We start from the raw sequence: 27,202 nt of genomic DNA, 5'->3' as shown, positions 1-27,202 counted from the left end.
AACGACAAATATACTCTTTGGTTGTTGGGTCATTTTCAAAATCCAACTCAACTTTTGGTATACAATTTTGGTGTTATGTCTACCCTTTTCATGTCCACTTGCACTCGTCATTTCAATTCATCTTTTTTTTTTTCTCTAAGTTGTGCAAAAACAAGTTCTTATTTTTAAATATAGTTTTCAAATATAGTAAAATGAGTCAATTTATTTATTAACGTAGAAAAATGCAGTGGTCTTTCAACTAATAGATGTCATTATTTTACTGTACTTGAAAAGTTTTCCACCTTTTGCTATTTAAAACCACTTACGTACTCTATTTTAGATTTGAAAAACGTCGTTTACCTTACTTGAATGACAAGAACAGTCATTTGGTAAAAAATATATTTTAAATATAAAAAAAAATTATTAAAAGTTTTGAAGGCATGTAAAATCAAAATTGAAACTAACTACAGGTTGCGGGAATTGTTAGAAATAGAAACTTGTTGATTTAGTTTTTTTTTGTCCATCTTCAACGATTGTGAACACAAAGATAGATTTAGTTTAAAATTTAACTTTTTCTTTAACTTATTGATTATTTTGAGTCTTTTTGTTACATCTTCAGTTGATTACTCTACTAATTTTTTTTTCAAATATTATGTAATCTACCTAATCTTATGTTAAAGTATATATAGCAACACTAATTAGAATCTTCTAGAGATATTAAATGAGTAGATTAAAATTCTAGAATTATGTAAACGACTGAAGAAATCTAGAAATATCTTAGATTTTTAGGATAAGGAATTCGAGAGAATTCTTTTCGATAATAATAAGAGAAATATCCAGAATTATCTAGAATAGGTAGAATTATAAAGGAATCTTTTGGCTCGGGCTTCAAGAAATTTATGCGATGTGTGATCCTTATTTATTAAACAAGCAAATCAAAGCAAGTGAGCAGAGTGTTAATTGTATATATCAACTCATTTTTTCCTTTAAATTATTAATTTAAAGTTTAATTGATCTAAACTCCAAACTTTACGAGTATAAATTAAAATTTTCTTGAGTGGAAAAATGAGTTGAGCTTGATAACGATGAAGAGAGTGACCATACCTTTTCATAAATTACTATTACATGTGGACCAATAATGTTAGGTTAGTTAAATGTGAAAATGAAATTGATATATGGAAATGGAGATATATAATTGGTATAGGTCAAAGTGATGGGGTTTTGCAGTACTTTTCATTTTCTAATAATGTTACTAATAATGAAGCACATTGACACATTGTACCCAAACACTCAATACTAAACCTTCAACCTCAACCAATATAATTTGCATGTGAAATCAATGTGCTAATTTTACTCTATTATTAATCTCATTTCTACCCTTTTCTTTTTCTTTCTCGTATTTACACTCACTTTTAACTACAAATTTGGATATACTCCAATCTTTTGTATTGACTTTCTAAGAATTTATAAATATACTCTTTCTTTTACTTGTAAACACTTAAAAACGGTTTAGGATCATTTGGATTGATTCAAGTTGTCTATTCGAAACATAACTTTAAATCTACCCAGAAGAGTATACATTTGTATATTGTAAATGATGCTGCGTTTATCATATTTTAATTTTTATATCTTAGTTATATGTCAACCCTATCTTTTTCAACCTTCACGATGATACTTTTAAAAACAAAGTTTCAAACTTTGTTGATAAAAATGTCCAAGATTTTTAAAGCCAAAATTATATTACAAACTTCACTACCACATCAAATGTTATATATATATATGCAATTTAATTAGGTAATTAGGGTTATGTTTAGATTGATCTTCTAAATATTAATAAATAGCTTTTTTTATACTTATATAAACACTTTTTAAATGTGTAGTATAGATTATTTTAGTTTGAAAAAAATAATTAATTAATATAAAAAACAATGAAGGTCAAATAGTAAAAATGGTAGCAAATAGGAGGTTTTGAAATAGTATTTACTACAATTAAATTTGAGTTTTTAAAAGAGTACATTTCCAATATGATGTTTATATCTCGCGTCAAATGACCCTTTAAAAAGTCAATCCAAACAATACGCTCTATATACACAAATATATTCCAATCATAATAATCATTTCTTTTTTAATGCAAGAGGACATGTTCAACTTTCAATATTCTAAAAAATATAAGTGTATTTTGACTAATCTAATCATGCTTATATTAACATTCATAACAACAAATATATACTTACATTATGATCAATTTAGTCTTTCTTTATTTTTTATGTTTTGAGAAAACAAAGTATATAACAAAACAAAAAAGGATAGTTGTAAGTGTTATTTAGAAGTTGAATCTTCAATCCAAACCTAAAAGAAATGTTGTGGAAATCAAATAAAATCAAAAGCAAATATTGAATGATGTGAACATTGGATTATTTATGCAATAATGTGGGAGTAGAGTTTGGCTTAGGGATTAGATTTTGTACAAAGAAAATATATTAATGTTGACGTGGAGAGTAACTATTGGCTTTTCAATATACCCAATGGATAATATATATAACTATATATATATATATACTTCTTTATTTTCTTATAAATCTTTTGATAATTGATGTGACACCAATAATAATAATAATAATAATAATAATAATAATAATAATAATAATAATAATAATAATAATAATTTATTATTATTATTATTATTATTATTGTGATAGGAAGAAGAGCATATGCAACAAATAAACACTCTCATGCATGCACAAATCAGCGTTACTTTTTTTCTAAGATTTTGTTGGCTTATTCAAACTATCCATTTTTATTTTGAGTTTCTTCTCTCGTTTAACGATGCAAAATTTTTAGTAGGCAGATATTCATATGTATCGATATCATTTTGTTATATTTTGATTCATTTGAGTCGAACTCTAAATCTTGTTTGATATAATTATTTGATTTTTTAATTAGAAATTATAAATACTTTTTTCATCTTTAAACATTTGTGTATGAAGTTAAATATTTGTGTTTTTTTCCATACGTGTGTATGTATATATATATGATATTTCAAATTTTTTATTTATTTAAAAAATTAGCTGGACAATTCTATAAATATCAATTATATTTTTTTAATAAATATTACTTAATTTACATGTCAATGCATTTTACATTTATATATGTTTAATTATATTACTTAAATTTTAAATTTGTGTTTAAAAAATTCTCTATATTTGTAATTGTTCTAATTAGGTTAAAGGAAAAATGGGTCAATTCTAATCTTGTGATTTAAACACAAACATTATGAAACGATTCTTTCTCTAAATCAATTTCATTTTCAAATCATCAAAATCATATTTGAAAATAAGGAAACACAGTTTTAGCTACTCAAAATTAATTTAATATTAAAATTTAGACATTTAATTACAAAAATTAATTTTAAAGAATAAAAAATATGCTCTATATCGAAATGACCATTTTGAGCATTTTATAATAATTTAAACCGACGGACCTATCTCAAACATGTGTGTGTGAGATGGGCCACAATGGGCCGAGAAATATTGAAGGCCCAAAAGAAAATACCGTTTCCTTTCAACGGAATTAATAAATATAATATTAAGAAAAAAAGTCCAACAATTCGACCGTTGGAGTGGAAAAAGAAATATATCCGTTGGAAAATCACATTCATCACTCGCATCAGGCGTTATTCAACAAACAACCCTTTAAGTATCTTCAAAACTCAACAAAATTCCAATTCCAAACTCAAAATCATCGAAGTTCAAATCTCCAATGGCCGAAACCAAAGATTCCACTGCTGCCCACATAGTTGAAATCCCAGTAGAACAAGAAAACCACACTCAAAACCTCATGATCTCTGTAATTCAACACCACCCATTGCGACAAATTTCTGAAAGCTCCGGCCATTTATTACTCTTAAAGCTTTGGCAAAGAGATGAGCATCTCTTCGGTCTCAGAATCGGACGTCGAGAGACAAAAATGGAGTCATTAAAGCAACAAATCTTTCAACTATGTTGCTTCTTCTTCCTCTTCCATGCCCTCTCTCTCACTCTCTTGTACACTTCCTCTGATCCCATTGTGTGTAAGAAATGGTGGGTTCCGGCAGTGGTGATAGGGGCGACGTCTGGGGTGTTCGTGATCGTGGTGCAGCTGAAATTGTGGATGTATTGGAAAGCAAGAGGGCAGTTACAGAAGGAGAAGACTGAAAACAGAGCACTTACAAGATGTGTTCAAGAACTTAGAATGAAAGGATCTTGCTTTAATTTGTCTAAAGAACCACAAATTGGGAATAGAATGAAGAGTTCTAGTGTGGAGATTAAATGGGGGCCTCTCACTTGGTTTTCAAGGAATTTCATTACCATTTCTCTTCTTGGCTTTTCTGCCATTATTTTTGTTACTTCCAAGTTCATTCTTTGCGGCTTTTAATTGCCATTCGTCAGGTAAAACCTCCTTATAATGTGATTCTTTTTTCGGTAAATTGCAATAAACAACACGAAAGTATGGTAGGAGTTGCCAATTTCTACAAATATTATATGTTCGAAGTTTTAACATCAATTGAGTCAACTTTTATCATTGAAAGTTCCAAGGGGTGTAAGATGTTACAATTTGCTCTTATTTTTTTTAGGTTTGTTGGTGGCAGCTTAGTTGAATAATTCTTCTTGGATTTTTTTCTCACTATGACAAATGTCAAAATGGGTTGATATTTTGGTTTCTAACAATTTGGGTTTTGATGTAAATAAAGCAGCAGGTGCTTGAAGAATTAAATATGCAATGGAGGATGAAGCAAGATGGGTCCGACATAAAAAATATCATTAGAGGGAAGCAAGGGAGGCTCCATTTTTGTAGAATCTTTACAAATTATGAAGAGAAGGATAGTGAGGAAAGTGTTGGCTTTTGAAGTGAACTAAAAATCAGTGTTAATTAAGGCAACACTGCTTGTGTGACAACTTTTTGTTTTGGCTTTCTAAGCCTAATTAATGACTTGTCAATTTTGAAATTGGCCATATGTAACTTTTTGGCTATTTATTATTTATTATTGATATATACATCCAATTCATTATCATTATCTTTTTTTTTTTTTTACCTTCAGATTAGTAGTTGTATTGTATTTACTTCCTTGACAACATGTATAGAGATGTATAGCACAAGAAAAAGTAGATATGACTAACAAAATGTTTAAGTAGATAATTTAGGTCCCAACCGAAGCATAGTTCTACGAGTTTGAATCTTCCACCCCTTATCCCTTATTGTTGGCACTAGAAATGAATGATGCATCATTTAGGAAAAGCATCTCATTCTGTCGCTAGAAATGACTTCACTTAATTAGCATAGTATTTAATGGTCTCTCAGTGTTGAACAATGCCACTCAATTCAAAAGTCATACAAGCCTCTATATCTATCGAATTAAATCCTCATAAATGAAATGCTATTAAATCAAATGACAAAGATATTGTTACGAAACAGAAAAACAACTGAGTATGAGATTTAGATTCTAAACTTAAAGGGCATGCTGGAAAAATAGAATTGAAGAACTTCAAAGTTTAATATAAATAATACTCTGTTGAAAGAAACCTGCTCAGTTTTTAGAGCATATTTGAACAACTTTCTAAAAGAATTAAAAATTTAAGAACTTAAAAGCATTATTACAAACAGCTTTTGAAACTAAAATCTCCCCAAATACTAAAAAACTCGAGTTAAAAAGATGGAACTTCTACGCATCAGGTGTGTAGGAATGGTTGTTTCAAGTTAAGATTTTATCATGGTGAACTTTTCAAGAGGTAATACAACCACAGATTGTTGTTTCAAGGGAAAATTTGACTAAGTTATTATGGTAACAGCCACTAACTGAAATTCAATACATTTTGCCAGAAATGAAGGAACATAATAAAGTATCACAGAATTGGAAATTTCTCCATGGTTGATCCATTTCTCATGGACTTTCAAACCCAAAGATCCTAAAAATACCTGCAACAAGAAAATGATAACACTTCTTGTGAAGTGACTTCAAATTATTAAGATAAGGAGGAAACACCAATGCACAGACAACTTGCCTTCATCAGCCTGATACTTGTTCTTGTCATCCCCAGCATATGCAAGTAAGTTATGTTTAGGATTCCACTCCACACTGTTCATTGCAGCCCGACAAGGAATCTGATGAACCGTTCGTCCCGTTTGAACATTTGACTGTAAGCAAAAGAAAAAACACCATCCATTAACCAGTTTTGGCACGAATCCTCTTCAGCAAAAACAGAGGGGAGACTGTAACATGATCAGACATTAAAGTAAAGGAGAGAGACTAGAATGAATGCTTACTATATCAATGAACAAATCCTCACTGGCAGAAGCAATGTATTCTCCTGTGTGGTTGAAACTTATTGTTCTAACAGGCCATCTAAGGAAGTTAAATAAGTGACAAGAAAGTATTATCCTTCAGTATATAAACAAGTCAAGTCACTGCGTAATGCAGTGTTGCAAATCTAGAAAAGAGGAAAGAAGAAAACAAAATCGTCGTATAAATCAAACAAAAACTTACTCAAGTTTTGTAAATGTTCGCACACAAAGCATCTGCGATATATCCCATAAGCTAACTAATGAATCAGCACTTCCAACTGCAAAATACCTATTGATTGTAACAAGTCATTTATCTTTCCCGATCACTAATTGCAGAAGAAGTTTTCACAATAAATGAAGCAAGCAATTGAAAGTTTGAAACCACGAGTTTTTAAATAATAGAAATCATGAGTGCATATTCCATGGAAGAGTTGTACATAGTTAAGAAGCTTCACTCAATTTAAATCAACTTTCAAACTCACCCTCCAACAGGGTCAATCGCAATGCAGTAACAACCCGCTGTATGAGCCATAAGAGTTTCGATTGGTCGAAGCGATGGGTATGCTAGTACTTCAACAGTACCTGAGCACAAGAAATTGACATGAAATTTTATTTGACAGAGTTCAACAATATGTCCTCAGTTATTGCATTTAAAGAAATGTCACTAACGCATATCGTTACCATTTCCAGTTGTCAGGAAAAACATCTCCCCAGTCATGTTCCATGCAATTTCATTCACCTGGAAAAAGATAATGAAAAACTCCTGTCAATGTAGATAATCAAAGTAAAACAAAAGATTATCACAGTCTAATCATGCCCTTTCTGTTCACAAAAGACTTAATACTATAAATTAATGCCCGCGCCAGTTACAAAATCAACCCGCTAAAGGGCCCATATTACTATTACATCACCCTATTTACAAGATACATTTAGCCCATCTCCTTCACATGTTTCCTCCTATATACATTAATAATGAGGGGCCTGTCAAGAGCTTTCAAGAACAGAGTAAAGACGGCCTCTACTAAAATTGGACTTCCTAATTTTTAAAGTAAGACCAACATCAACATGTCAAAGCAGTCATCTTTAATGTCCTGTATCAAATTTCTCAACATTTAACACAATCATCCTCTCTTATGCTTCCATAAATGGCTAATGGTCAAGGTTACCGTAGTTTATCTTAGATAAACATTACCTCATAGTTGAACTTGCGCTTGTGAACTGGTTTAAACTTCCTAACATCCAGAATTGTAAGTTCATCATCCTGCAAAATGATGTGAGAAAACAGTGAGTACTGAAATGGTCAACATCTCCAAGGGATACAATTTATAAACTTCTTGAGATGTACATTCAACCAATAACAAATAAAAATTGGCTTTACAATGCACAAAATTTACCCTAGAACATACCCTATTTCCAACAGCGATGTGTGTCCCATCAGGTTTGTAGGTGATGTTGATATTTTCCCCACTGAGCTCAGCTTGCTGTGAGCATTTCCCATCTATAGAGCAAAACAAAAAATGAACCATATCTTAAAATACAGTTGGATCGGTTACTTTTAAAATCTCAGTTTCAAACCCTTACTGCGAGCATCCCATAGTCGAACAGTCTTGTCTCCAGATGCAGTTGCTATAAGATCAGAATGTTTAGGGTCCCAGCAAAGCTGATCTACACTATCAGTGTGCCCTTTCAACTCAACATCCTTAACCTTACCCTGAAGCAAACATCGTCTGACATGATTGAAATGATTTGTTCAGGGTTGTAAGTAAAGACAAACAAACAATGCTAACACTAAATACTGTGGTAAAACCATAGCAACCATTCAAAACAGGTCTCAGGAGGAATCAAGCGTAACACACTAACACATATATACACAACTAAAGAACTCTGTAAATCGTACTCCCATTTTCCAGAACATAAAAGAAAGGAAAACACAAGAGCAAGAGCTTATGGAACAATATGTAAAAAGTGGAAGTAGGAAACTCAAAAGTTGAAGCTTTCCCTAACCCTTTTGTTTCATAACTTCACTTATGTATGCTATTCAACTATAGTAAATCCCCACATATACATTTATCAAATCGGTGGGATGAAGAGACAAGTATTAAAAGAAGATTTAAGCTCAAATTCGACCATTTACAGCACCCCAAAAAAGAAAAATAAAAAATAAACAAAACCCTAATCGAGAAATTTGAGGACGATTTCACGGGAAAATCAAAGAAGAGAAAGCATACATGTCCGTGAGGCTCAATATGCCAAACTCGAGCAGTTTGATCAACAGAACCGGAAGCAAGCTTCATGCCCGTGCAATTCCATGCCACAGAATGTACCTGAAGAAAAGACGAATCAAAAATATTAAAAGGGTGAATAAAATCGGCTTAGAAAACAGCATGAAAGAAGGAATATGATAAGAGGAAAAAACAAAACCTTCTTCTTGTGACCTTGATACTCTCTGCTGTGAAGATTCTTGAAAGCTTGGGCTGATTCCTCCATGTCCTGCTGCAATGGAACGATTTCAAATCCTGTGATTAGAGGGACTTTCCATGCGAATACTAAAATGGATTTTTGAGTGAAAAAATTTGTTCAATACATCAAATCCTTTTCTACCAAACAAAAACTAAAATTAAACTTACCTCCAACTAATGATATTTTTCACATTTTTACGAGACCGGATGGATCCATATTTTCATTATATTATAGTTACAAATATAACAATTAAATTCAAAATAATTAAGTAAAATTTGTTCAACTCTATCACCAATAATAGCAAATATTACTTATAGACCATAAGTGTGTTTGGAGTGGGGATTTAGGGTATGAGGAAAAGGGTTTTGGCTCAAACCTGAACCAAATGTTTGCAAAATTGGGAATTAGGGTTAAGTAAATTTAAAAATTTATACTTCATCTTATCATAATACTACACTCATAACCCTTTTCCAAAACACATGTTATATTAACATTACAATCATAACTCTTTCCCAAAACGCATATTATCATGATACTAAAACAATAATCTTTCCCCAAACACATATTATCATAACATCATCATTCATATTCATTCCCCTATAACTCATTATCTCTCCCAAACGCACCCTAAAAGTCTATTTTGCTATATTTATAATTTTTTTAAAATGTTGCTATATATACTTAATTATTATTTCTAAAATTGCCACCAATTATAAATATCCTACAAAAATCCACAAATATAAATAATATAAAACATCAAAATGACACTAATATAAATAATATAATAAACATGTTTACCTATATGAAATAACAAAATATTTATTTACTCATTTATATTTATTTTTGACTTTTTTTTGTGGTTTATAACTTTTTTTTAGAAATGTTCATTGAAATGGATTTGATTTATCCATCAATATTGGTATTTTAATTGTTAAATTACAAAAATAAGTGACTATGTAAATGGGTTAAAACAAAAAAACTACAAATTTAAATTGTTTCCTTAAAACAGACTAAAACAATAATTAGTCAAATAAAAAAACTCAAACTATCAAATCTATTTGATTATCGTCGTGGGGTGTTTGGCCCCTGGTTTTGGAATTAGAGGGTTTTGTCATTGAAACTCATGTTTGGACATTTAGAATTAAGATTCCAAACTCATGGGTTTGGATTTTTTTTAGGGATAGTTGCAAATTTAGCAATTAGATTCAAAATAATTAAGTATATAGCAACATTTTAAAAAATTTACAAATATAGCAAAATTTGTCAAATTCTATCAATGATATAAGTTTATCACTGATAGGTCATGTTGAAAATATTAGTCTATCACTGATAGACCATACGAAGTCTATCAGCGATACAAGTCTATCAGTCATAATTTTGCTATATTTGTAATTTTTAAAAATTTTTGCTATATCCTTAATTATTATTGCTGAAATTGTTATCAATTGCAATTTCCCTTTTTTTTAATTGAATGTCATATGTTTTAGAAAAAAAATCACTTTAACAACTTATTGATGGTCTTAGTGATCGTTGACAACAAATGTTAGTCAACTCCACACGATCATCCAAGATAACCGATCATGATTGATCGACGGTCACAACAACTAATTGTCTTAACTGTCGACTTCATATCATCTTAATCATTGGTTTCGAATCGTCTTAATCGTTACTGTCGTGAGATGAACATCTTGATCAATGAAACCAATCGTTATTGTTAATTATAAATGCCATGCCTATTAACAAACAATCGTAGTGATGGTCAACGATCGATAGTCATGACTCTTGATGACTAATTGTCATGATGGTCGACGACCAACCAATTGTCTTAAAATTGGTGACTATCGACTATCTTCATCGTTGATCAATGACCATCTTCACCAAGACTTCCTACATTATTTCTCATGGGGTTGGATAGTAAACACTATTTCAAGCACATGGATTACATTTTTTTCTAATTCAATCTAGAAAATTCATCGACCAACTCCAAACACCACCCCTAGTAACCATTATCGGTCGATCACTAGGTGTCAGTTCTGTTAACTCTATCGACGAACTTCCGACCACCAACTTTTGCAACCACAGTAAACCTTGAAAAGTTAATAAAAATGATTTTTTGAAAAACATCTCTTCTGAGTCATTCCAAATATGCATTAAATTTAATCACAATAATATTTTTTCAAATACACATTTTTTCATTCTTCTATTTTCTTTTCTTCTGAAGTTTTTTTAATAACTATTATTATTAGATATCTTTTGTGGGTGAAAAAATTGATTTAAAATTTGGATCAATGAGAGCGTTTTTGAACTTTTTAAGCTCAAAGGTATTTATAAAAATTTTCAATAGTTATGTATTTTTTAAAACAAACTTTAAACGGTTTCCATGCAAAAATAAGTATTTCTTAAACTTTTTTAAAAAAGTTTAATGGTATTTTTTAAACTTTTGAAAATTTAGAGATATTTTTGACCCAAACTATAAAGTTCATGAACATTTTTATAAGCTTTAAAGTATTCTCGAAAGTTACAAAATTACCCTTAACTTACTTTTTTTTTTTATCGATTTTCCTTTCTCCATTCAAGTCCATCGTTTTCTATTTTCTCTTTTCCATTTATCTCGCGACCATTGAAATGTTGTAGAGATATCACCGTTCGTCACCAAAATGTTGCTCGAAAAGTGGAGCATGAGAGAAGAAATCGAGGGAGAGAGAAGAATAAGAAAAAGAGGAGGTTTAGAGGATGTGTAGAATGAGAGCAAGATACCAATTCATGTATGCAAAGTTTCATTTTGGTAATTTCACGTTAATACGAATAAATTTTTCTTAAAAATAATAATCAAAGTTTAAGGAGGATTTTTCTTAAAAATAATAATCACACTTTAGTCCCTAAACTGTAACGTTGATAGCTATTTGATTGATTAAGACTTTACTATGACTTTTGCTAACATAGTATATGTCCTCTTTTACTTTTGATCTTTCAACTTTATATCTTATCATTTTATACGTGAATTTCCACACTAAATATTGTCAAGATAACTACATTTTAACAATCGAGAACAAACTTAATTCCGTTATAGAAAAAGAAACGTTGACAAATTCAAATAAATTTAGTTCCTTAACCATTAAATAGAGTGAAGTTATAAGTATTAAATCTAACTAGTTTGCATATGGGCTCAGCTACCAAGTCTTCAACTCATGTATTGTTCAAGCCTAGGAGGGTTATGGGAACATAAATACAAGTCAGTTTGATTTTCCTTTGGAAGATTGAGAGAATCAAATCGGTTCACTCTTCGGTTTGGTTCGAGTACTTTGGTTCCTCCATTTATCTTTTGTTCCTTCTTTCACACTGCTTCTCCCTCTTAAAATCTTCAGCCAAATGGGGCAAAATGAAAAAGAAAAAAACAAAAGATGCAAGGAAACAAACAAACAAACAAAAGAGGAAAGATCAATCAACTCAGGCGATGAAGTGAAGTTTCCCTTTGAATAAGAAGAAAAGGAGTCCATAATATTGCGAGCAAGTCAGAGAGGTCCAAAGAAAATACAACTACTTTCCAACCCATCCAGTGAAAATCAGTGAAGCTGCCATGGAGAATAATAATAAACAAAAACAATCCCCACTTGAAAAAAAAGGCTCAGGCTTGGCTTCAACAATAGCATTTCAAATTATATGACTTCTACTCTTCACAAGTTCACACAATTATTTACTACTAATGCCTTGAAACCATTGTTATCTTCTAGTTCACTTTTTGTGTGAGAAAGGCCAACAGAGTGCAGATGAAACACCATCCTTTCTTTCACTACTGTGCACGACAGTTTCTCCATCATCAAACGAGGAATTGGGAAAAGAAGTTTCGTATGCAAGATGAAATGATTTTCATCTTTCATTCTTCCTCTTCCTCCTCTCCGTCCTCATTCTCGTCGATTCCAACCCAACGGGTGAATGCGAAGAGAAATTCTTTGAAGTTTACCATTCCATTTTTGTCCCAGTCCATCTCCTCTGCCAAGATCAAATGAGTGAAACAAGTCCAACCGTTAATTCATTGGTGCAGCAATCAGATTCAAATGGAAAGAGCAAAGGGTCAATGAGTATTACCGAATCTCCTCATTGCTATCCGCCCTGAAGAACGTTCTCCCGACGTGGTTTCGTTTATTGCAGATACCATCTCGCTCTTGCTTACGTATCCATCCTTATTCTTGTCCAAGAACACGAATGCATCAACCAATGATTCAAATGTCTGCTCCAATTTTGGCATTCCGAATTGGGATTTCTGTTGAAGTCAGGGAATACAAAAGGAAAAGCATAGAGAAAAAGAATGAAGAAACAAGCAGCTTGAAAACAAAACATTCGGATACAGAAAATACAGCATTGGGATCATCCTTGAGAAGATAGACAAGGCAGAGAAGTACAATGAATTCATTGAACTTCATTCCCATAGCTGTACTAATATCACAAGCATCAAAGAGATCATCGATTTCCTCCTCTGTAAGCAAAATCTCCAGCCCGTCAAAGCATTTTTTAAGCTCCCGACGATCAATTATCCCATTCAAATCCTCATCTACAAAGAAGCCATAACTTCTAAGTATCACCATCAAGATCATCACTATATTGTGGGGTACTAGTAGAGTAATTGTAAATTCAAGACTTGGAAACTTGAAGTTTTAAACTGTGGCATTAAGTAACCATATAGTTAAATAGGCATTCTAAAGAACAGAACCAAACAAAGTTACTCACCAAACTGTTGGAAAATAGTTTTGCAGTTTCTAAGGCTATCATCGATTTTGGGGAATTTCAAGATTATGCAATCAAATGACCTAATGATGCTTCCTTTCGTTGCTCTTTGTTTCATTGTCTCAACCATTTTGGCTTCAAGTTTTGTTTCTGGTACACATTCCCTAGGAGATTCCAACTTCCCCACCACACTCCCCATTGCCAACTAATTCAACAATGTCTCTGTTCATAGACATAAAACAAACAATCAAACAGTCTACTCAACACCATAAAAAACCAAGTGTTAAAAGAATCATTCAATAAAGAAAAAGGTCTATTATATTATACTTTAGTACTCAGCTTTTAAAATTTTGAAACATTATATCTTAGCTTCATATTTATCATGGATGAATGCTTGCAAGTTATCAATTAAAGAGAAGAAAAGGGTTAACACAAAAAGATGTAAACTGGTTCAAAATCTTGAGAAAACACAAAAGGGTTCAATATTAAGATAAAATCCAAGAAAAGGGTCTATAAACACATGAACCAACAAACAAAAGGAAGATAACAAAACCACCAAACATGCCCATATTCATTTCAACACTTGAAGAACAGAACCAGAAATCAAAATCCTAAGAGAACCAATAACTGAAACCATAATCAATGAAACAAAAAAAAAAAAAAAAAAATTAAAAGAAAGGAAGGAAGGAAGAAGGTTTAACCTGTTAGAGATTAAGGCAAAGCTTGATTCCAAAATGGGTTCTTCTTCAGGAATCAGAGAAGGTCAACAAAAGAAGAAAAAAAAAAAGAGGAGAAATTAGAGGGTGTTTTGGGAGATTCTTTTGGTGGGGTTTTGTCGTAGATGAAAGAAGAGAAAAGGGAAAAGTTTGGTAGAGATTAGTTGTTGATGAGATGAAGATAAAAATGGAGAATAATGGTGATTCTTTGCTGATGCTTCATTGGATTCTTGAACCGATCTTTGTGGACAACCCACCACGTTTGTGTATCGGCTCTAAGTTCGACAATCTCCCTAGAAGATAGGAAAGATTAATAATACATAAAACAGTCCAAAAAGGCTTTTTCCATTGACTCTTCTCTTTCTAATATATTATTCTCTGAATCTCATCATCTTCATTGTGATTTGTCCACATCGGGGAGTGGACAACATGTCTCCTTTACCTTTGAAACCCTTTAATTCATTTTGTGGATGAAAAGTTATTTTGATAAATGTTGGATTTTTTTCTTTTGGAACAAATTAGTTGACCAAGTAAATTGTTTTAGGAGAAACTCTTCAAATAAAGTTTTTTCTTTAGTCTTTAATGGATAATAAACTTTTAACCATTAATTGTGACGATCAACCTTTAACGATTATCACTGATTCAATCACCACCATTTGTTAATATTTTTTCCAACACTTACATCATTGATGGCCAGCTCCATTCACTATTGTCGTTGGCTATCTCTTGTCACAACTTCAATTAACTATAACGACCATTATATTAAATTATTAGTTCATAGTATTTTATAGTTGCCTTTCATTGGAATTTGACATTAATAAAAGATACTTATATTTGAAACCCTTATGAGAAAGAGCGGTTAAACACAAACACATTAATGCTTTTATTTTAACCCATTTTTATTTAAAATGTTCAAATGAGAATTAACTCATCTATTCTTCTTACAACATTCTCCCCTTAAAAAAAACCTCCTTGAGTTTTTTTAAAAAAATGTGAAACAAACATGTAATGAAAAAAGCTTGTTTAATATTTTGATCAAACCAACCTCCTATACAGAGATAAATTCGAGACAAAAAAATCCAAAATTGTTTGACATGCAACATCAACCATAAACTCAAAAAGATATTTCGATCAAGCTCATTCAAATTCATATTGAAACAAAGGACCAATCACTAAAAAAACCACATTCCAAAAAGAATCCTTCAAGGATCCCTTCTTCTTTACCACTTGCTTCAAGTTCTTCGACACTTTGGTGATCCATTTCCACTGTGCGTTGTTCTTGTTTAATTCTTCCTTGGTGTTTGACACTTTCTTTTCCCATCTTCTTCGTTGAATTTGTCTACTTTGAGACTATTTCTAAATTAACATGTTCATTGATAATTGGTATGTATTTCATATTTGAAAATTGGAGTTTCAAAATCTCAAGTTCACTAGTTGATGACACTTATCAGATAATATGAGCTTTATCAATCCTAATCGACAATTAGGATCTCAATCTCCGATATATACTCATTCGATACAGTCTCTTTCAATTCATCCTTTGATTAAACCTCTTGTTCTATGTGAGATTCTCAAACGTCAAGAAATGTAAAAATAATTTAATTTTGAATTAATTTCAATGATGCTTTGACCATAAAACTTTCAAATTGTTTATTGTTCCAAAACGATACCTTTTTGTTATTAATAAGAACAGACTCTTCATATAATGGCTCTTTGTATAGAGAAAGGGTTAAACATGAAGTGACAGTTGATGTGTAAAACTTAAAAAATATATATTTTTTATTATTATCATTATTTATCTAACCTTATTAGATATCATCATCAGAAAGGAATAGAAAATTATAAGATGTTTTTAGCCACATCAAATCTGAATTCTAAGTCAAGCAGCAAACTTACTATACTATGAGTTTACTTATAACTATAAATAAGAATAAATTATCAATCTTTAGGATTTAAAGTATTTAATTACCATAATGATAACTTCAATCCCAATTATTTATCGCATACGATAAAATTTGAAAATAATATAGCATATACAACATAAACTTGACTTCAACTTATATGATTATCAATGTACAATATATTACTTTTCACATATTGTGAGTTCTTCCAAGGTTTCATGACGTTCTTAGTATCTTGTTTTTGTTTTCTTTCAGAAACAGGAGCAAGATCAAGTTTTCTTGAATTTTGTTTCTATTTCTAGTCTTTTCCAAAACCATATCCTATTTTACTTCAAATATATACTAGATGTCTAAACATAAACGTAGCAATTATATTTACTATTAAAAACTTATTTTCATATAAATGAAACGAGAAACCAGTCAAATTATCAAACATTTACGAATGAAGAAAAGAAAAAGGAAATAATGGTCAAATATAGATCTTTTCTTAGGTAAGAAACATAAACGAAACAAGAAACCAAAAACAAAGAAAAAAACAATACCAGCCAAGCCATAATTGGGTGAGTAGAGACCAAAAAGCTTGAACCAACCTACAATTCTGGAAGGTCAAATCAGCAACATATAGTTTGAAAAAAGGATGGCAGAATGAGTAATAGATGTAAATTTAAGGATGCCTGCAAACTTTGATCCCTTTCTGAGCTCACCAGATCAATGGTCAGTTTTTATCACAATCCGACCACCGATCTCCAGAGCCATGAAACTGAATGACCGGAGTTGGTTCAATCAGTTGTTGTCGGTCACCCCAACTGCAAAAGACTATCTTTGTACAACTTATAACTGGGAAAAAGAGTTAAAAAGACATTTCCATAGGCATTCAAAATTATAATAAGTAATGTACATATCAAGAGATTTCTATATATCACAAGTATCAAACCCACTAAATTTGTATATTTTTCTTATACAATGTGGTTTTACTATTACAATATATGAGAGAGGATAACAGACAATGAATAATACAGTTGGTAAAGAATGTCTATATGATATGTACTTTGGTGTAAACTTAATATACTAACCTAAAAGGCTAAAACAAATAAAAGCAAAATTTTATTACACTACGTATTTAATTTATTACCATCAATACATTTTAATCAGATCACTTTTGTTCAAGGACCTATTTTACTACAAGGAGAGTATATAGGCTGTTTATCATTTTTATTTTACCGATACGTCAAGCGCTACACAAGACTTGAATGATGGCATCAACTTTCAATATAGAACAAACAACCCGAGACAAAGGGTGATCACCAAATGAGGTTGAGTTTTGACTTTTGTCGGAATTGCTTCTTTGTAATACACCAATGATTAGGGAAGGTACTTAGCTGTGAACCAACACAAACAGTTCAAAAACATATAAAGAATGGGGTTCTTTTCAAGCATTTTGTGCCAATTATTTGCTGTTAAATCTTATCGGTGTCAAAGATTAAAAAATATACAAATGAGCAAATAACTGAACCACTTATAACTTTAGATATGGAATTTCATTTAAGTTCATTCAATCTCGTCAATATTTCTGATTATTTTTCAATCAAAATTTGAACTTTTATCTCCAGTTAATAGTCACAAAGAAAAGTTAAGACTATATATACACAATATATGAATAAAGGCAAAGCTTCACTTTCCATAGCTACTTTGTTTATTTCTAGTCTTTTCATAGCCGAGCAATGTATATATATATAAATAAATCTTTTTTTTTTATGAAAAGGAAAAATATAGTTTTAACATGATGATTAGAGGCAGCAAAAAGTTCTAAGATATTGGGGGAAAAAATCCATTATATCCCCATAAACTTTGAGAGTTGTATCTATTAAATCCCAACCAATAACAATGTCAATTTAAACCATAATCTTCAGTGAATCAATTTTTGTTATTCCGTGAGTGATGATTTTATAAATATTTTTACTCTATTTCATTTGAAATCAGCATCGCCTAAGTAAAACTATTCTTCTCTCAAAATCCTACCAAAGTTGCACGAAATATTATCACACAATTCTTTCTAAAATAAGTTGAAGAAAACAAGAAAATGAAAAGTACTCATATTAATGAAAAGTCACTACTATCTACTTGATTCTATACTTCTCTCTAATACAATACTAACCCTGCATTTAATGAAATACTATACATGTTTGAAAACAATGCATTAACTATTATAAAACAGAATTTTAACAGAGGCCTAAATCGATTAAATTTTAGTGACATAAATTCCTAATGTGTTAGTCCATGAAGCATGTTAGCCGTAAGGTTAAAGTTAGAGAGGAAGATGTTGTTTAGAAGTGCTTTGAAACAGTTTTCTGATATTAGAGGTTGTTTTCTCCAGTTTTTTTTTTCATCTTGTGGTTTAATGAATATCCTACTTGAATAATGATTGAACTTTTTTTATAAATGTGTGAATAGTGAGATTTGAAGTGTGCAATATTATTAACATTTGAAAAACACAGAAAAAACAAGTTTTGAACAGAAACAACCCAAAAGGTTCCTTGGACTGGAAAAAGAAGATTCAGTAAACTTACATTGCTAATAAGCCTTGCCCCAAACCAAGCTGTGTCTGTACCATATGGTGGAGGAATGACTCTGATTCCGTTGGACAATGGTGAAGGAAGAAGCCCATAAAGTTCCTTCTGCAACCTTTCTGAACCACAATAGTTGGAGGACATTTAGGACTGTTAGTTCATTTTTTAATTCAGATATGGTTACCATTTTAGTCTCATTATCAATTTTGATAATCTATGCCTTGAGTGTTTCTTCAAAAATAGATTTTAAATCGATCCAAATTCTCTAAAGAAGCATACTAAACACACTTCAAATTATTAAAGTTGTTGTTTTTTCCCAAGGTTCTTCTCGAAAAATTGGTCTTGTTTAAAAACCACTTTGTTCAAAAGTTATTGCCAAACAAACAATAAAATATATGTTACCTTAAACAAAATGCTACCTCATTGCTCAAGTCCAAAGAAAATGTGATTAAACTATGTTCATATATAGGGCACAAACATTTTTAGAGATTTAACCAAATCTAAGACCAAATTAAAAATAATACTAAAAAAATAAAAATAATTAATTGTAGGCAAGCACACATCATGGAAGCTAAACTGGTAATTTAACCATAAAATGTATCAGAAAATAAGCCTTAAAGGTGTAAAGAAGAGGAAAGTTGAAAAGGAAAACCTGCAAGTCCTGGAAGACAAGCACTGCCACCTGACAAAACCACAGTCTTGAACCAAGAATCATCATATGACAGTTCAGCAGCATGGCAATGGTCCATGCAAAGTGCAACAGCTTCGTGCAGCCCCATTGCTCGCCTGTCCACAAATGTGAACATATTAGTAGCGACTAATCTCATGGGACAATCCGCATGATCCTACAACATTTGGGTGTCAAGAAAACTCGTAGGAAATTAATTCCTAGGTAAATGACTACGATGAATTGAACTCCTGATCTCTTAGTTAGTTATTAAGACTAATCAAACCATGATGGTTGGTTTAAGTTATATGCTGAAAGTGATGCATGACAAACCAGTTTTATTTATTGGTTCTTTGAAAATATACAACTTCTTGTTAATTCAAATTAACTAAGAATTGGATATTGAGACCTTAAAGTGAGTAGTATGACTTGTTAAATGTGTTCATCTAATTATCCATGCCATTATTATTAAGCAAAGTTATAGAAAATACTCATAAACCTTTCCCATTTGTTTAAAAAGCATCTCCATTCTTTCAAAAGCTGCAATACTATTTTGGACAGTTGTTAGAATTGGGAATAGATATGACGATGACCAAGAATGGTGGTCGAGTCTATATCCCAATTTTCCATCCAGGTCACTGCCATGCTGTTCCAAGTTCCAATTTTTGTCCAACATTCTAGTGAATTTCTACTCCAATGGGTGGTTTTGAAGTATTCGTGAAAGATTAACTTTGATATTACAATGCCGAAGTGAACCTCATTCAACGGTAATTGACATATACTTCTCATGAGGTAATATTGCAACCTGTACTTTTTTTTAAACCAAGGGAAGAGTTCAGGTGTACTTTTTGTAATTTAGCTTTCTTCTTAAACAATATGACATGGTACCATGTCCATGTCATATTGACATCCCATACCAACGCTCCAAACCATCCTCGACTTTCAATTCAAGTAAAGAATTCTTTTAGAGATTTGCCACAGAATATATTTCAGTTTCCAATGGAACAAAATCAATCTTTGGATGAGTTTGGTTTTCCACCAGGAACTTTCTAGTCAATTAAGTGGATGATTTTCTTCTAGCATGCTCAAAATCAGACCTAAATAATGGCAATTTATAAGAAAAAACACTATTATTTAACATAGAACATTTTCTAACAGGATGGGTCAGACTTACACTCCCCCCATACGTGGTTGAAATAAGATCTCTCCGGTTTGAAATCGCTCTTTGGAAAGGGTAAACCAACCTTCTCCAGCAGCTTCATAGGATGCTTGAGTATCTTTGGTCAATTCAGCTTCGTAGTCTTCGGCAACATAACATAGATTCTGAGTTGAGAATTTACAGATATTAGACACCATCCCAAGTTAAAGGGAATTAAAACAATTGAAACTTGAGAGACAAACACAAAATATTTAAAAGTTTAGGCAGACAAAATTGGCATGAAAATTTGAGGCTAAAATGAGCTGTATATGACAGTTCAAGAACCATAATGTTATTTTAACCAATTTCCTTTATGACATGAAAATTTTAATGTACCTCTTTCAATGTACGAACAGTGTTCAAGAACCATAATATGATTTGCAATGTTTGATAATTTAGGCAGACAAAATTGGTATGAAAATGGGCATGAAACTAGATTATATACTAAACAAACTTGCTTATGACATGAATCTTAACAATGAAAGCTTCCAACGTACCTCTTTCAATGTACGAACAGTGTACATTGACTCAAAATGTATATTATTCTGTTGCATCAGCTCTCGGAGGTACCCTGTAAGCTTTAAAGCTCCCAGCCCCACAACTTCAACCCCCACTTTCCGCATTACTTTACCATGTAGAACTGATAAAATGTGGTCAAAAGAATAAGAAAACGTGAAATTTTCGTTCTATGGAGCAGGTGGATTGGTTACATAATTTCCCATATAACAACAATTCCTAAAACTAGTTTCCATTAGTTTTTTAACTCTGTCAGTTAGCATCTTATTTGTTAATTGAAACTTGAAAGCAAACGTAAAATAGTGCGCATAGAGGTGACAGAAGGTACCTCAATCCCCCACCCCCTCACGAAGAGGTTAAAAACAAAAGACAAACAACATAAGATAATCAACTGGATATATGAAGAATTTATCAGAACAGCCATAATCCGTAAGCCTCAAGTCTCTTGCACTGAGTCTATAAATAACCTGATTCCTCTCCTCACATGATTTTTTTATAAGAAACAATGAAAAAAATTAAATGATACACGGACAACAAAAAAACCAGCCCAAAAAAAGAGAAACACTAGTAAAGAAAGGGCTCTGAGTGCTGTAAAGAATGCTCATGGAATAATTGCAAAAAAAAAATCGCAACCAAAGCATAAAAAGAAACAAAAAATCTAACAAGGACATCACTTTCGACCCTTTCCAAGCCTTTAAACACAATTGTTCATCTCACCCTAAAGATCCCAGAACAACATATATTCCGAGAAACCACAAGAAACAACCTTTCTCCCTAAAAGGTGGATGGAAAAGGAACTCCTCAAACATTTCATTCTTATCTCTATGGCAGGCCAACAAAAGGCTGAACGACACAAAAAGTAACACCAGATGGATTGTGCAAAGCAGCTATTGACCAATTGGGTGTTAAGTAAACTAGCAAGTAGCCATTGATGAGCATGGACCAGTAAACAGATGGATATTTGATGTTCTCCTCAGTTTATTATAGGAGACGTCATATCTTACTAAAAGTAGAAATACAAGGTGCATAATGAGCCATTAAGATTTATTTCTCTTTCTTCAGAACACTTGATTAATACACATTAGCTTAAAGTTGAATTAGAGACCATAAAAAGTTATGTTAGCTTACTTGGGACAATTGAAGTCACCTGGAACCCAACATTGACAACAATTCCCGAAGTTTTTCTTGCAGCATACAAGGCTAGTGTTGCCTACACATGGAAAAACAGATGCATGTAATTATCTAAGACAAAAATGTACGAAAGTTCCCAATTCAGTAGTTCTACATTTTATATTATCATTTTTTTGTGAGATTACGAAGCTTCAGTGATAATATCAAAAGATTCAAAACAATGCTGGCTCTCCAGGACCCCTTCAAGAGGTGTTGAATCTCCTTTTTCCTTGTTAAAGTTCTAGGCCAAAATCTATTCATAGACCAGACTACCATCTATATTTTCATATCCTTCTAAATATTCTCTGACCTCACTGTACCAAAATACTATTTTGTCTTTCACTCACAATACGGACCCATTAGTTCCAGCAAAACTAACTCCTATTCAATTAGATTGACCGGATTTCCCAAGAGCCTTTGTGTTGCTATCGAACTCTCAAACTCTCAGGTGATCAACTAATCCTACACATTATTAACCTTATAGAATGTATATGTGACATAATCTAGTGTGAGAGATGATCGAGTGCTCCTACAAGGTTACTCATTACTGTATACTCTGATAGAATAGAACCCAGATAGGTCTAGAATAATATTGACATATAGAAGATAGAACTACAAGATAAACTAAATAATATGAGGTACTTGGACCCTCCCTTTTTTTACCACTCTACACAAATCTCTACCGCCATCCTTTCTGACCCATCTATTTATAACAAACTCTCCCTAGCAAACTCAGATAATAATTAGCATACCCTTGATATCCAATAACATTCCTAATTGCACTCCAAACACCCTCTGGGTTGAAAGAGATAGGGGAATAGGAACATCTAGCTCTAAACCACAGAACCCTCCCCTTTCTATGAAGACTCCAAACCCTCCAACAGAACCAATTTCCTTCCTTTCCTTCAAACTTAAGCAACCATCTAAGGAATGGAGTGGAGAGAAGAACAGAGAAAACTTCGTGCAAATTGATAACAAGGTTTTTATACATGGTCTTGTACTCATAACAGTCACTGAAAGAGAAGGAGAGCCAGATAGGAGGAGGAGAAGAAGGAAAAAAGAAAAAGATATTTCTTAAGCATAAAACCTGATTAATGGCACAAACAGAAGGGACATTCATGTCAAATAACACAGAATAGATGGCTTCTTTGAGTTGCTGTCTCGATGCTTTGGCAGATTCAGTATCTGAAGGAGAAAAGGAATCCAAATATATTTACTCATAATACACATAATGGCTAAATATTAAAGGTATAAAGTTCATGTCATGAATAAAAAAATAAATCATTTTTTGCTTTCTTATTAATTATTATAACCAAGTTAACAAATTGGGATTGAAGTTTTAGAAGTTGAAAACTATTACATTTTATAAAAGACATTGTAACAATAATTCATAGTTTATAACTATATATATATAGAGAGAGAGAGAGAGAAGTCCAAAAGATTGATGACAAAATAGACAGGAATATTGAAATTTAACGTATTGTGAGGAACATTGTTAAGAAAAACATTTATTACATAAAATTGATGATTTCATAAGTTGTTCTGAAAATTATTGTCGAAAAGTTAATATTCACTATACTATATTTTTGCTAAGTTCAGCGTCTTTAATAATCTTAACACTACGTATTCTATTTTATTCTATTTTTTGTTATTTTTAAAGAAATTGGATTGATATACCATTCAACATTTCAAATATTATTGTTTTTATTTACTTTTATAACAACTAATGTATGAGAGCATTATATTGAAATATTACTAATTTAATATTAGTTTAGAGGTTAACTAAAAGTACAGAAGCATTATTGTTCAAAAACAAGTTCCTCTACTGTCCAGACTTTTATATATTACAGGAATGCAAATGGATAAAACAGCAAAGCATGGACTAATATGTGAACACGCATCACAACAGTGGAAAAGTAAGAATAAGAAGCCGACCATCATAATGGCAAATTGGTAATGACACTACCACTGGATAGAAAGATGTTTTAACCCGCATCCTGAAATTAGATGCAATGGACATGTCAGTACAAACTACAACTTATAAGAAGATTAGTAATTCATCTTTATATCCACTCAAGAAATAAGTTCATCATGCATGTGGTTTCCTTTGGTTATCTTATCTTTTCTTTTCTTTTCTTTTCTTTTTTTTTTTTTTTTTTGTTTTTTCCTTTTACTGGAGCAAAGAGGGGGAGAGGGGAGTGTAAAATATCAGCTATAGAAAAGAAGAAAAGAACAGGCCTGCTATAAATAGTAGCAAAAAAATGCCGAAGTCTAGAATACATAGGAGATTCGATGTTCCCAAATTCCTGCAGACAAAACAAGAAGTTCAATTACTGGACGTAATAAAAGGCCAGAAATCAAAGCTATTTAGCCGCTGATATGAACAGGAAGGGGGAATTGATATAAACAGGAAGGGGGACTTGATATAAAGCACTCACCAAAAATGTTGCAGAACGCCCGGACGGACCATCGTATTTGCTCCAACCAAATTTGCAATAACCAGAACCACCTTTTCAATAACAAACAAGAGATGGTAAGAATGCTTTAACATCCACTCCTACAACTTTAAAATTTGAAGATGTCATCAAGAAGATGAAAGCTTTACACGTTAAAATATTACTAACTTGTTGTACCATTAAACTTCTGGATTAAAAACATGACTTTATCAATTAAAGAAATACAAAGAAGGTTTGGCCAGTAAATTAACCATATATCATATATAAATAAACCTATCACAGGGACAATTTGAACTCAGATATACAAGTAGGGAGAGCAAACAGCGAGGAAAAAAACCAAATAATTTCATTGAATTCAAATATACAAGTAGTAAGAAATTAAATTCTCTCCCTTCAAAGTAAAAAAAAAAGCTGATAAAGTTCATTCTGAACAACAAAATACAAGTTCAATTGTCAGAGAAGATAAGTTAAAATAAACTCAGAAGGTTACACTAAAAGCTGACCATCAATGATAACAGAGCCCGGTACTTCAGCCCGTTTGTTATATACTTTCATAAATGACAATGGCATCATCTGACCAGAAAATGTTCTGCAACAAAAAAATGCATAACGACACCTTATAATAACTTCACAACAAAAGCAGAAGTATACTCGTAATGAAATTGATATAGAATGTGGAGTGAAATAAGAGAAATGGGCACAATTAGAGAAACAATTTTCAAACTTACTCAAGAGGGTATCCAGAAGCCAACTTAGTTTCTCCAAATAAAACAGAATCCCAAGGCTCCAATTGATTTTGAAGAAAAAAAATCCAAAGAGTATTATCAGAAGAAACAAGAGATCTCCAAGACTTACAAAGCATGCCCATTTTAGCTGTGGTCTTAGGGCCAGCTAATTGAAGTATTTGCATCAGTATTTCCACAGGAATCCGATCAAAGTCACCCAACGACGACTCTTCAAACCCAGTAGACGAGTTTTCCAAGTGCAATCGAGACCGAGTAGAGACGGATCCCCAAACTTTTCTGAGCAACATAGCCATTGGGAAAGTGAAAGGAAGGGGAAGAAGAGGGATTACATAGCTAAATTATTGAAATTGTGATTGTGAATTCCATGGAAAATCAGTTCCCATTAGAAACAAACAGAAAAATGGGAAACGGGAACTTTGAGTATCAGTGGAGAAGGAATTGGAATTGGATGTTCAATCGGCCATGGAAGACTTTTCAAGAAAGTTGGGATATGCAAAGGACTGACGTGGATGGACTCCTCAGTTGCCACATGTCAACCAGTGAAACCATCAAATTTGTCTCATCATAGAAATATTAATTTATTTGTGATTTTTTTAGTCTTTGTTAATAAGCATATGGCATTTGGAGATTATTATATATTATATTCTTTTTTTCTCAATCATTTGAGAGAGAACCCAAATATGGCAAAGGGCTGTACATCAACACCTAAAAAAGTTGATTAGAATAATTGAAATCGACATCTCATAATGGATCTTAATAAAAGTACGATTGGCGGTCGGTTTAATTAAAACGTTTTAGAAAATTAACCAAAAATCGACTATTTTGTTACTCGAATCGAATCGACCAAAATCGATTCGCTAACGTCAATTGTCAATTTCTCTTTGAAAAAATCTACTAGTTCAATTTTCGATTCAAGATTTTATACAAAATCATCCTCGGATCACCTCATGACAATGTGTAATATGTTACATTGATATTAGACCAAGTTAGAAATTTATATTGCTTGTATGTTTATTTTTTATATTAGTCTATGTTTGAGTTAGTTTTACGCACATTAATTAATCTCACACAAATAAAACGGTAAATAAGTTTAAATTTTAAATTGATATAACTTTCAAATTTTAAGTGTTAAATTGATACAATTTATTTCTTTTACATAATCATTGTTTTTTTTTTATGATCACCTTTTTCTTCACCATATGTAAAAATGCATTTTTTAGTTAAATTGTAATTTTGTTCATTTGAATGTTGATCGTACATATGCATAGTTCTTTTGGGTAATTTTATTTTTATATGGAAGAATGTTCTTCACGTTACTCGTACACTATGGGGACAATTTGTCAAAAAAATATTAACTTTCTATACATTTGAGATGAAGTTAGGGAGTCTAAAAACTATAGTTTGGTTGAAATGTTTGTGCCATAATTTGAAGGTATTGTGCACAAATGTAAAATTTAAGATGGGAGAATAAACTAAATTTTATTGTTCTAGTATGTGTTTAAATTTTGAAAGTGACGTTAAATCATTATGAAATGAAAGTGATAGATATGTTCAAATCTTTATAAGCAATTAAGCAAATACATAAATACGTTGGATGTTGAGCAAACATGTGAGAATTTATCATGGAAGAAAGGAACTAGTAATTAAAAAATGTGTACTAGAAAGTGACTATAAAAAATGGTTAGTGATTGATAGTCTTTTTTCACCAAAATGTGGATGAGCAATACAAAATTTGGTTGAAGATGAAAGGGTGCAAGAAGAAGTTAGGAGTATTTGAATAAGGTAA

At 31.7% G+C, this 27,202-nt stretch overlaps 4 protein-coding genes across 7 annotated transcripts; 1 reads left to right on the top strand and 3 right to left on the bottom strand.

Annotated features, from left to right (window-relative positions):
* The first annotated feature begins 3,651 nt into the window (after nt 1-3,651).
* Nucleotides 3,652-5,032, top strand: LOC101219596 (hypothetical protein). Of its 2 annotated transcripts, none has more exons than XM_011652190.2 (2): nt 3,652-4,406; nt 4,709-5,032. In XM_011652190.2, the coding sequence occupies exon 1, from the start codon at nt 3,739-3,741 to the stop codon at nt 4,390-4,392; it is 654 nt and encodes a 217-aa protein (XP_011650492.1). In that variant the 5' UTR covers nt 3,652-3,738; the 3' UTR covers nt 4,393-4,406; nt 4,709-5,032. The 2 variants fall into 2 exon arrangements, with proteins under 2 accessions (XP_011650492.1, XP_004149573.1); XM_004149525.3 differs by having other exon boundaries at nt 3,655-4,406; nt 4,712-5,032.
* A 495-nt stretch (nt 5,033-5,527) lies between these two features.
* LOC101219355 (THO complex subunit 3) lies at nt 5,528-8,892 on the bottom strand. Its single transcript, XM_004149524.3, has 11 exons — nt 8,719-8,892; nt 8,526-8,621; nt 7,879-8,008; nt 7,704-7,795; nt 7,490-7,558; nt 6,979-7,036; nt 6,780-6,879; nt 6,500-6,586; nt 6,280-6,358; nt 6,018-6,150; nt 5,528-5,931 (listed from the first exon to the last, which is right to left on the bottom strand). The coding sequence occupies exons 1-11, from the start codon at nt 8,782-8,784 to the stop codon at nt 5,897-5,899; spliced, it is 945 nt and encodes a 314-aa protein (XP_004149572.1). The 5' UTR covers nt 8,785-8,892; the 3' UTR covers nt 5,528-5,896.
* Nucleotides 8,893-12,212: 3,320 nt separating this feature from the next.
* On the bottom strand, nt 12,213-14,538 carry LOC101219117 (probable calcium-binding protein CML21). The gene is made up of 5 exons (XM_004149523.3): nt 14,181-14,538; nt 13,483-13,701; nt 13,104-13,306; nt 12,844-13,018; nt 12,213-12,747 (listed from the first exon to the last, which is right to left on the bottom strand). The coding sequence occupies exons 2-5, from the start codon at nt 13,676-13,678 to the stop codon at nt 12,632-12,634; spliced, it is 690 nt and encodes a 229-aa protein (XP_004149571.1). The 5' UTR covers nt 13,679-13,701; nt 14,181-14,538; the 3' UTR covers nt 12,213-12,631.
* A 2,438-nt stretch (nt 14,539-16,976) lies between these two features.
* Nucleotides 16,977-25,880, bottom strand: LOC101218880 (actin-related protein 8). 3 transcript variants are annotated; one of them, XM_031883174.1, is made up of 12 exons: nt 25,399-25,880; nt 25,174-25,259; nt 24,653-24,723; nt 24,453-24,520; nt 24,150-24,211; nt 23,302-23,399; nt 22,173-22,254; nt 21,026-21,168; nt 20,505-20,653; nt 19,316-19,449; nt 18,664-18,778; nt 16,977-17,475 (listed from the first exon to the last, which is right to left on the bottom strand). In XM_031883174.1, exons 1-12 carry the CDS (start codon nt 25,707-25,709, stop codon nt 17,472-17,474), a joined length of 1,323 nt encoding a protein of 440 aa, XP_031739034.1. In that variant the 5' UTR covers nt 25,710-25,880; the 3' UTR covers nt 16,977-17,471. The 3 variants fall into 3 exon arrangements, with proteins under 3 accessions (XP_031739034.1, XP_004149570.1, XP_031739035.1); XM_004149522.3 differs by having other exon boundaries at nt 18,664-18,782; nt 25,399-25,879; XM_031883175.1 differs by having other exon boundaries at nt 18,664-18,782; nt 25,526-25,668.
* Nucleotides 25,881-27,202: the final 1,322 nt, after the last annotated feature.

The sequence above is a fragment of the Cucumis sativus genome, chromosome 3 (genome assembly GCF_000004075.3).
Source record: "Cucumis sativus cultivar 9930 chromosome 3, Cucumber_9930_V3, whole genome shotgun sequence".
Lineage (NCBI taxonomy): Eukaryota > Viridiplantae > Streptophyta > Magnoliopsida > Cucurbitales > Cucurbitaceae > Cucumis > Cucumis sativus.
The sequence above is the reverse complement of the archived record's forward strand: the minus strand, read 5'-3'. Positions and strand labels throughout refer to the sequence as shown.